Source organism: Squalius cephalus, assembly GCF_949319135.1.
Source record: "Squalius cephalus genome assembly, chromosome: 11".
Lineage (NCBI taxonomy): Eukaryota > Metazoa > Chordata > Actinopteri > Cypriniformes > Leuciscidae > Squalius > Squalius cephalus.
Genome location: NC_137132.1, coordinates 22,259,112 through 22,271,120, shown reverse-complemented (window position 1 = coordinate 22,271,120; position 12,009 = coordinate 22,259,112). Strand labels below are relative to the sequence as shown.

The 12,009-nt window shown below is 35.0% G+C and overlaps 1 protein-coding gene across 1 annotated transcript in view; it reads right to left on the bottom strand.

The window, feature by feature from the left end:
* trim3a (tripartite motif containing 3a) overlaps positions 1-12,009 on the bottom strand; it is a 33,539-nt gene that overhangs the window by 5,509 nt on the left and 16,021 nt on the right. The window contains exons 2-9 of the mRNA XM_079885186.1: positions 8,575-8,748; positions 6,287-6,527; positions 5,232-5,383; positions 4,781-4,961; positions 4,295-4,642; positions 2,967-3,357; positions 2,445-2,548; positions 1,284-1,451 (exon numbers count right to left, since the gene is read on the bottom strand). Of these exons, the coding sequence (XP_079741312.1) occupies positions 1,284-1,451; positions 2,445-2,548; positions 2,967-3,357; positions 4,295-4,642; positions 4,781-4,961; positions 5,232-5,383; positions 6,287-6,527; positions 8,575-8,720 (1,731 nt within the window). The 5' untranslated portion in view covers positions 8,721-8,748. The remainder of the gene's footprint in view (positions 1-1,283; positions 1,452-2,444; positions 2,549-2,966; positions 3,358-4,294; positions 4,643-4,780; positions 4,962-5,231; positions 5,384-6,286; positions 6,528-8,574; positions 8,749-12,009) is intronic.

The window sequence follows — 12,009 nt, the reverse complement described above, 5'->3', positions numbered from 1 at the left end:
ATATCACTGAACTTATTAAAGCTGGACTGTGATGCCATTTTCTTTTGGAAACAAGCTTTTTTGCATCATTTTCCTGTTATCTCTGTAAAGCTGCTTTGAAACAATCTGTACTGTAAAAAGCGCTATATAAATAAATTTGACTTGACTTGACAAGCAACAGAAATCAAGCTGTTCTCCATAAATTGTGTAGCGCACAGATAAACGTTAGGGTTATAATATTCAGGAACAGTGTTTAAATTTTTTTTATTACATGGCTTGGTTGAATTCCAATGTAGAATGCAGTCTGTTATTTCTTGATAACAGACCACTGCGAAGTATAACACACCGTTGCCATGAAAAACAGAGCGTTGCCATGAAAAACAGAGCGTTGCTATGGATTCTAACCGTAGAGACGGAATGGACTATTTTCTTTAGCGGAAGCAATACAGTTGTTTTTAAATCAATAAACTCCTTTTTAAATCAATATTTTGTGTCAAATTATTGATTTATTTGGTGGGTAGCTTTTGGACGCTTCGCGTCGGGGTCTCGATCAGCCTGTCGGGGTTGTATTCGCTATAACAACCGCCTCACTCTACATTATCCCTTACTTAACTGCTCTAAGTTCGTCAGCCTTAGGAATGTCAAACAAATGAGTTTTGGAAACAGAGCGGACAAAACAGTGTCTCTTTGACATAGCGACAACACTTTCTTCTCTAATGCAGCTCAACCAGGCCTCGTCCCCTTTTTGCTTATTACTTAAATGAGTACCATTGTGACTTCATAAGATCCAGGAAAAATCACATTGTAGTCCAAACGAGTCGTTCGTTGTAGTTCTTGGAAAGTGGATGTTGTTAAATAAAATAACTCACTTTGGAGTGGACTTTGAGCTTTGTAACCTTGCAGATCTTTTTCTCAAACAGCAACATACATTCAGCAACAACACACTAACTAAAATTTAAAAAGTGGAAAAGCATAATAGGACCCCTTTAATGAAGAGGTCATGTCATGTGTGTAAAATACATGGGTTTTTTTGTATTGTAAGTTTTTAATGTTCAAAAACTATGATGAATGGAATCACAGTTTATATTTTATTTTATTGTTAAATCATATGAATTTTTTATCTCCAAAAATTAATTTTCTATGATTTCTAGAATTGTTTTATTTTATAATTTTAAAAAGTTATTAATGAATTACAAAATTTTATTAGAATTTTAATGCATTTTATATTTAATGTATTTCATTCTTTTTTATATTAATAATCTTTTAACAATTAAAACTGCAATCATAAAAGAAATGCAACTTACCTTAAACTTGCCGTCTGGGGAGAAGATGTTGAGCCATCTGTTGTCATAGTCGGCCACGATAATGTCGCCATTCATGTCAACTGCAACACCAGTGGGGCGCTGGAGCTGGCCAGGGGAGCGACCTCTGACCCCGAACTTCAATTTGAATTGACCCTCATTGGAGAACACCTATAAGATTACAGAATACACCAAAACTAATTTTGGCTACACAGTCTACATTTCTTCATATATTTACTTGTTAAAGGATTAGTTCACTTTCAAATAAAAATTTCCTGATAATTTACTCAACCCCATGTCATCCAAGATGTCCATGTCTTTCTTTCTTCAGTTGAAAAGAAAGTAAGGTTTTTGAGGAAAACATTCCAGGATTTTTCTTCATAATGGACTTCAATGGCAACCAACGGTTTGAAGGTCCAAATGTCAGTCTCAATGCAGCTTCAAAGTCTCTACACGATCCCAGCCGAGAAATAAGGGTCTTATCTAGCGAAACTATCGGTCATTTAAAAAAAAAAAAAAAAAAAAAAACGTTTACCCGTCTTGTACAATCTCTGAATCTCTGAGATGCGCCACGCATTACGTCATCATGTTGGAAAGGTCATGTGAGACATCGTTAAACATCCAGGATATGCACACGTGAGGACCATTTTAAACACTATACTGACACAAATACATATAAATATGTGTCATTCAACAAACAATAACTTTGAACGGTCCTCTTCCTCCAAACTTGTAAACACTGGGTCGGTACTTCCGACTACGTCACGCGTGACCTTTCCAACTTGATGACGTAATGTGTGGCGCATCTCAGAGATAGTACAAGACGGGCATTTGTGGTTAAAAGGTATATAATTTGTATTTTTTTTTAGAAAATGACCGATCGTTTCGCTAGATAAAACCCTTATTTCTCGACTGGGATCGTGTCGAGCCTTTGAAGCTGCATTGAGACTGACATTTGAACCTTCAAACCGTTGGTTGCCATTGAAGTCCATTATATGGAGAAAAATCCAGGAATGTTTTCCTCAAAAAACTCAAATTCTTTTCGACTGAAAAAAGAAAGACACGGACATCTTGGATGACATGGGGGTGAGTAAATTATCCGAAATTTTTTATTTGAAAGTGAACTAATCCTTTAAAGGTGGCCGACAGGCTGCTTAGTGTTACCTGTATGCACTGGTTGTTGCTGTCGGCTACTACGATTCGTCCGTTGCTGGTGGTAGAGATGCCCTGCAGGTTGGAGAACTCCCCCCGCTCTCGCCCCCGCGTCCCTGTCACATCAAATGAGAGCTAAGCTGACACATTCTGACACAGGCCAACAATAAAGCACAATGCAGAAATGACCTTTTCATCTTTACAGATTAACTTTTTCTTTTACCATGTCCCTTTAGGGGCTCCGTAGATTTACAGTGCAAGTAAGTTCATACCAATTTGCTAAGCAATTCCTGTGACATTGAAAATTCCATGACTTTTAAGATTATATAAATTTCCATGGCTGGAATCTCATTTAGTACAAAATAAAACAAAAACCTAAATTGGAAATATATTTAGTTTAAACCTTCACATACCAAAATATATTACAAACTGTACTTTTAAAGTATATTTACAATCTGAAATGTATCTACTATTGGATTTCAGGATACAATCTGATGTAAAGATGTAAAATAAAACACCCTACTCTTAACTCACCCACTCTAAAGATGAGTTCATCCTCTATGGGATTCTCCTTCTTCTTCGTTGTACTGTACATACTTGAGGGTCTGCGCACCGCCTTCTGGCGCACATGTCCTCCAGCCCCTCCACCTGCTCCGGGAGACTTCACGCGCCTCTTCACGTCGTCGGGCGACTGCGGGGCGTCGCAGGGTTTAATGGCTCGCAGGCGAAAGGGGCTGCCCCTCACAGGCTGCCCGTAGAGCAGGACGGAGAAGGAGAACTCGCCCTCTGAGCGGAGCGTGTAGCCGATCTCGTAGGTGCCGTTCTTGTTGTCTGTTATGTCTGTTTGGGTGACGGTTGCATCTGGACCGCAGATCTGAGCCCTCAGTGCAGCATTTCCAGTCTTTACTAGCTCACCGTCTTTGTCCTAGGGAAGGCAGTTGAAGACTTATGCTACGAAGTACAAACCTAAATCGACCTACAGCATTTATTAGGACAGACCCTCTGAAGCAATATGTGGTTTGTGCTTTGCTCATTTTATTAGATCAAACCTACAACAACATGCATTTTCTGTAAACCTTGGCTTTGAATCAATATGTATTGTGAAAAGCGCTATACAAATAAATTTTGGCAGCTATTAGAGATTAGACATTAATAATATTTTAACAATATATACATCATTCTTTTGATAAAGTAAATTATAAAAATAAATACATTTAAAAAGTATATCATAATCTATTTTTATCATAAAGTATTTTACATAATCTAATTTGAATTTATTGTTAAATTATTATTTCAAATATTATATTTAGATATGAGATATTATGATTTATTTTCATAAAGATATTTTATTTTTTATAATATTTAAATAATAAACAATTTGTCAATAATAAATAATTATTAATACATTTAAAATACATTTTATATATATATATATATATATATATATATATATATTTACAATAAATAAACACTCAAATGAAATAAAAAATCATTACTTTATAATGATTACTTAATTTTTTGCTTTATATTTTAATTTCTTGTAATGTTATTGTTTATATTTATTTATATCATTCATTTTAATTATTGTTTTTTTATTAAACTGTATTATTGTTTAATTTATTATTGATTATATATGTATCAGACAGAACTTTTATCACTGCAATTCTAATTAAGACTAATTACATAAGCGTCTTGAAATATATTACAACACTGACTGACTGATTTATGAATCTATCACAATGTAATACAGACTTTGCAAAGAGGCTGTTTTTGAACAATGGAGCAGTGTAAATTATATTGGACACAATAAAAGGTTAAGTTACAGAATGCTAGAACTCAAACAGAAGATTGACACTACTAACCTTTGTGGTCACTGTAACAGTGGTGTTTTGCCCGACAACAGCATGTCTGAGACCCTCTCCAGTAGCCACGCTGGTGTGGCCCACAGCGCTGGTGGTGAGCAGGACTCCCAGGTTCTGTATGGAGCGACGCAGCCCCTCTGTCTCCACCTGACAGTCCAGGTGTCCGTTCTCATGGGGCTGCTCAGGGAAAGCATGGCGGGCGAGAACGCCCATCCGCTCTCCCATCTGCTTCTGCACCAGGAGCACCTCAGTGGGGCTGCCGTGGTTCAGTGCCTGCTCTGTGAAGCTGCAACTGCTCTGGATGTTCTCCTTCCCTTGCAGTAATGCAGTGAGTTGGGTCTGCAGCACCTGCAACAACAGTCGATCTAATTACAAATTATGCATCCACATAATAGCATATGGGTTTGAAATTATGTGAGGGTGAGTAAATAATGGCAGAATTTAAAATATTGGGTGAACTATGCTTTTGAGGAGTAAGCTTTTCACCTTCTGCTTGGTGCTGCAGATGTTCTCCAGGTCAGTGATGAGGGCAGTCTTGCGCTGGGTAAGTGCTTTCTCTAGTTCCTCGAATGTATTGCTGATCTCGCTCACTGCCTCATTCTTCCTGTCTGTGAGCTGCCTGGAGATCTCATTTACCAGCTCTATAGCTACAGTCAGCTGAGGAAGCCTGCAGATGCAGAATGAGGACAATGTTCAGCCAAACTTTCCATAAGGATGTCATAGTGTGACTCCAGTAGTTGAAAACACAGCAGATACTACATACAACATGTTTAAAAAGAAGGGGAAACAAGATTGTAGTATTTTATTATTTCATTTATTCCCATTTAAATAACTGAGCTTTAAACCTAAAGAATGATTCAGTGTATAAAGAACGGGTTAAAATGAGCTGCTGGCTCAGATTAACAGCGAGCTTAATATTATTTCTGGCTGCGTGAACCTGTTGCGGATTGCATCCAGCTGGTTCTTCAGCGCGCCTTTGTGCTGCTCCAGAACATCCCGCAGTGGAACGGTCACATGTTCTCTGTGCTCTCCCTCTGTGCACTCCAAACACATGGCCGTTTCACAAGACTCGCAGTAAAACTCCATGACCTGCAGAGGGCGGCAAAAACTCATTGAAATGCTGAACACTGATGGGAAACGACTGAAATAAAAAAATATATAAATATTAGCTGAAGTAAAATAAAATATAAATATCAGATTATAAAACTTACATTTAGAAAACTTAGCAAATTTGAATTTTAAATAAATAGGTTTAAGTTGAAGTACTAAAATGACTAAAACTAAAATAAAATGTAATTACACTTAAATAGAAATATATATTTAAAACAATAAAATATGACAAAAGCACATAACAAAATTATTCAATTTAAACTAAAATTAAAAAGAAAACTGAAAATTTTAAAATAGTACATAGATTAAAAACATTAAACAACAAAAACTTAAATAAAATGTATATATTGTTGGTATAATAATTACATGATTAATAATTAAATGTAACCATTTAATTTGGTAAAATAAATCTGAAATAATAATAATAATAATAATAATAATAATAATACTATTATATATATATATATATATATATATATATATATATATATATATATATATATATATATATATATATATATATATATATATAGGCTATATATATATATATATATAATTGAAAATTAATATTTTAAATATATATGTATATATATATATATATATATATATATATATATATATATATATATATATATAATATTAAAATAGCACTTCTGGTAAATAAGGTTAGGTTGATGTATTCATAAGGACATAACTACAAATTATAATAATTACAACTTAAAGGCTGCAAATGTCCCAATACTTGTGCCATCTACTTGTTCAAATGTATATATTTTTCCTATCAGCAGCGAAGTATGTACATTTAGTTCATAGTAGTAGTTTCTAGTAGTTCACTGCACTACTCCCATCTGTACTGGCCTGTCAGTATGTGTGGGTGCTTACCTTGCCCTCGTGGTTGGGGCAGGACAGGGGTGGGGCATATGTAGCAGCACCGGCTGAGTCCAGCCCACTGGAGGCCTCGGGACGGGTGCAGTCCTGCTCCCTCTGCAACACCTCCATCAGATTAGTTATGAAGAAATTGTTCTGCAGTGCTGCAACACCCTTTTCTGGCAGGATGGAGGTCTGTCTGCACACTGGGCAGGACAGGGTCAAGGACTGAGGGGGGATGTAGTTCTGGAGGCATCTATGATGAAAACATAGTGCAAGACATAAAAGCAAGCTGTGAAGATTTCCCTCCACATCAAGTGGATTGTGAAAGAAGATGTAACCCAAGACGTGGTAACCTGTAAATAGTGGTCTGTATTTTTTCAGTCTCATTAAATCTCAGTAGTAAATATTTTTGACAGAATGATAGAAAATAAAAATAGTTAACAGTCATGTGAGGACATATGATCTGTTTATAAAATACGTGGCTCACATTCCAGGTCAGTGACGGCAGAGGGAATATGGTCATCTCTGTCTTTGCTTTACAGGGCGGTTTCTAAACATGATGTCATACGACAGCCATTCTAAACCAAAATCCAGCATCTGGGTCATTGCTTTCTTACAATTCTGGAAGCCCAGGAAGAGCATTAAGTCAAACTGTACATGTTCACTGGCACAGTGGATCTGAGTGGGGTATTTCAATTAATTCTCGATAGGAGGTGAGCGGCAGACCTGCACATAAAAGAGTGCGGTTTACAACAGAGTGGCGAGAGTGTTGAAATCTTGGGAAATCTTAAACTTTATGCAAATGAGTGGTGAAAAGCAATGGGCGGCAGCCAATCACTGTGAGGTGAAGGCAGTGACGATTTAAAATTTTGCCTAAATTAGACTGTTAAATAATTTACTATATTAAATTCAATAATAAACTTAATTTTAAATGCAGTTTGCATGTTTTTAAAGTTGCTATAGACTGTGGCAGGATTAACAAAATTGCATTAAATTGACGTTGAATGTGTACTGTGGCAATTCAGAAATAAAGTTTGTTTAATATTTTAGTACTACTTTTAAATTTAATAAATATTATTTTGTAAAATTCTCAATGTGGCTAGACTGTTGTGGGATTTAAAAAAATATATTATGACATTTATATGTGTACTTGGACAATCCAGAAATAATAATTAAAAAAAAAGTTTGTAGTATTATTTAAAGCTGCAGTCTGTAACTTTTGGCGCTCTAACGGTTAATAAACAGAACTGCATGCGTCTTGCGGAAGAACATTGTAGCCGGAGCTACTTCTTTCTGTTTACGTTTATGACGAGTCAAGCGGGTACTGTGATACTCCGCAGTGGTACGACCCGAGCCAGTCTAAAATAGTCTGAATATAAACACTAATTATAGGTGTACCATAGTGATTCAGGATAAGACAAAAACACGGTTTGGAAAATGGATTCATAATGTATTCGTTTATTATATACATTTTGTAAATATTGAACACAAAAAAAGTTACAGACTGCAGCTTTAATTGAATATATAATATTTTTTAGTAAAATTATTGTAAATATTGTTTCAGTGTGGCTACACTGTGGTAGTTTTTTAATTTTTTTTATTGTGTATTAAATTGATCTGGCAATTCAGAAATCAAGTTTGTTTTTAATGTAATCACATTTTATTCAAATGTAATAAATATGATATTATTTTATAAAATGTTCAGTGTGGCTAGGCTATGGCAGAATTAAAAAGTGTATTAAATTGACATTGTATGTATCCTCCAGCAATTGGGAAATTATGTTTATTTTATTTTATTTTTTAATGTATTTAAGAAAAATTCTTGTATAATTTTAAATATAGATACAGAACTTAAAAACAGCATCTGGATGTGAGCCTCATTCAACAGAACTATCCAAATGATCCGATTCCCTAAAATGAATAAAATTCCCAAACGTTTCATAATAGAGAGAGTGGACGGCAAGCATGTTTCATTATTACCTCAGTTTGCTCGGCTATAATACAATATTACAACAACAAGAAATGAAGAATGAAGAATTTATTTGTCATGCTACTAAAAATGTAGTTAATTTAGTGTGTTTTTTTTTTTATCCAACACTGGATCATCTTGAAGACAACTAGATTGCTGTGATTTTACAGACACACCCCCAAACCAACAGACCTCTAGTGTTTTTGGCAGTATTGAGCGAATTTCTTCCACACAAGTGAACACAGACAGTCTTTTGCATTTTCTGAAAGTCGCTTCCAGGCTATTCGATCATTCATGCACGAGACACTTTTATTGTGATGTGTCAGTTTACCTCTCGCAGAAGGTGTGCAGGCAGGGCAGGACTTTGGGATTGTGGTAGTGCTCCAGACAGATGCTGCACACCAGGAACTGCTTGTCTATTTGACGCACCACCGGGCTGGTGCTGCCGCTTTCCCGCTTAGCCATCGTGAGAGGCATTCAAATGAAGAGACAGAGGCCTCTCAGACTATAAGAGAGAGAAAGAGAACGTTAATCTTTGAATACAGCTGTAGATATGCATATTTCATCTCTACAATCCCATGTTTATGCAAAGACCAATGGAAATCTTGCATAATCTCAAACAAAATCACACAATAAATGTTTTTATGCATGACAAGGTTTTAAGGTAGTACAATGAAACATGACCTAGAATAAAATCACACCTAAATACAATGAAATAATATTTCCGCACTTTTTGCAATTTTACAATAGAACAAAAAATGTATTTAACTGATTAAAAATGATGCACAGTACAATGTAATGCATTCTAGTAATATTTACATTGATTTTGGATCTCATATTTTATCTAAAATATGCCCTCCAAGTATTTAAAATGTAATCATTCATATTATAATGTAGTTTCATATTTTTTTAAGTTGAAAATCTGGGTCCAGAACTAGGGGAAAACAAAATATAACAGGCATTTGAAAAGTTCCTACACCAGTTTATACACTTGGGTCAGTGAGAATTTTTGTAAACATTTATTCAGCAATGACTAATTAAAAAGATAAAAAGACAAAGACATTAAAATTAAAGACATTTATATTGTTGCAAAAGATTTATATTTCAAATAAATGCTGTTATTTTAAACTTTACTGTTCATCAAAGAATCTCCCCAAAAAACATGGTTTCCATGAAAATATTAAGCAGTACAACTGTTTTCAACATTGATAATAATACGAAATGTTTCTTGAGCCCCGAATCTGCATATAAGAATTCAACTTTGCCATCACAGGAATAAATAGAAAAAATAGAAAACAGTTATTGTAAATTGTAATAATTGTTCACAATATTACTGTTTTTACTCAAAAATAAGCAGCCTTGGTGAGCATAAGAGACTTATTTCAAAAAACATAAAAAAAATCTTACCAACCCCAAACTTTTGAATGGTGGTATGAAAATGTGTTAGTTTTAATAAAAACCAACCCCTAGGACATAAAAGTGTCCATAGGAATGAACAGCTTGACGTGTCTGAGAGCAGGAGCTTTGGCCATCAGCTATATCCATGTGAACATCTGTCTGCTCAGATAGTAAACAGATTAACCCTGTTCTCTCCATCAACTACAACATGTTATTGTTCAGAATAAATGAATGTGAACAACAGAGCAGCAGTTTATCATTCACAAACAAATGTGAAATCCCATGATACCCAAAACATAACAGCCTTTCTGTTATTGAGAGTCATATGTCTGTCTGTCTGTCTGTCTGTCTGTTTTTGTAAGCAAATGGTATTGTTTGTTGTTTCAGCATCCATGTGCTTCCTCGTCTGTCGTGAGATTCCACCTCTGACCCATGTCTGATTCCCTGTTGTTGGTTTTAGGATTTTACTCATGTCAAATCAAATAGGGTCTGTACTCTGTAGCTAACATTAGCGCAGTGTGATGAATGAGCACACCAGCAGCTGTGAGAAGACAGGAAAACTGCAGACTCATCCCTCACATCCTGGGATTAGAAACCTCCCAATTCCATCATGACTAACCTGTAACGTCAAGACGTTCTGTGCTTCTTGTAATCTTTCATTTCCAGCTTGTGGTAAAGCAGCAGACTGTGGTGCCCCGGAGCTGCGGCAATATTCTGTTCTCTTTATGCTCCCTAAAGTGGTTTTTCAGACTTTAATAAAACACACACACACACACATTTGAAATATTATCTATCTGAGCACCGCACCTTTCATTTCTGTCTCATCGCAGGAGGAAGGACAAAAAGGAAGTCTCTAAAAGGCACTTCCTAAAAATCCTCCCAGTTCCTTCCTCCGTTCACACACAGAGAGACAGAGAGAGCGAGAAAGATCAACTTGCTAGCCACTCGAATAAATATAAAGACAAGAAAGATTTCCAAAATATTAGGCCTACAACAGAGATAAAACCCTGGTGAATTTTGGTTAACAACAAATGATGCCCACTGATAGCATTGTTTCAGTTTGTTGTTTTAGCACCAAATTCACAAATTAAATTATGCATGGTAAAAAAATGACCCAGACACCTGAACCGACACATTAAAAAGCCATAAATATGTTTGACAACACAATTGGTATAATATATTATAATTGGTATAATAATCATCATTTGATTAATTATGGGGCCATTCACAAATAACAAATTTTTGCTTTTAGAAACGTGAGACGCAGCCCTCAGGAAAGATTTTTTTTTAAAAGCTCACAAAGGTCTCGAGACACGCTTTTGAGATGTGATGCAATAATGAAAAGAACTGAAATGGCTAAACAGCAGAATAGAAATGTACAATTGAATGCAAAATCACATTCTGTGCAAACAGCCTCTAATTCTGTTATGATCAATAGAAAATGTACACAAACGTCACTTTTCAATAGGGGTGTAAAAGGTCTGAAATTGTTTGTGATTTATTTGATGTGATTCATTCGGACAGTTCACTCATGCACTGAATTGTTTGCAGCGGTTTTTCACATCGAAATATACGTTTTAAGACCGCTCTTTCTTGCTCATGCAGCTTGTGAGTGACTCTGTACTGAGTGCAGGTAAAGTCAAAATATGATTATTATTATTATTATTATTATATTCATATATCCATAACAGTATTCTATAACACAACAACAAAAAGAGTACCACAATATGGGGACAGTTTTATATGCTCTGGTAAAGCATGGTGCTGGGTTCAATTCCTATGATGCATGAACTTATAAACGAATACCTTGACGCTTTGGAAAAACTTAGCGCTTATGAAATACTAGAAATGCCCTTGCTTTTCAATAAAAGGTTTTGTGATTAAGGCTCCATCAATAATGATTTGACTAATTTTCTATCTTTTCTAAGGAAAGTAGGCATGTTTATACTAAATAACAACAATTAAGACAGAATAAGTGACAAAAGAAGTGAAACCAAAAATATTCCTCTGGATTGATTGTCAGAACTAAGGGATAGACTCTATACAACAGTTAAAATCCAAGAAAACAGCAGATTTATGGTCAGAGAAACAGACCAATTTCGATTCGATATTGATTCATTTGGATGTATATCAGGTACAGTAAATGTCCATTTTACTGAAAGAAAAAACATATCTCTTAAATCTCAAAAGCTGTAAATAATACAGGGAACCCTGTCAGTTGGTACATACTATAATATTAGGGGATAAATTTACAAATAATTTGTGTACAAACATTTAAATTACACATAAGGCAGCTTTTAAAGATTATAAAGTTATAATATAATGTATAATAAATAATATGGCTGTCATAAATTTATTAAATAATATA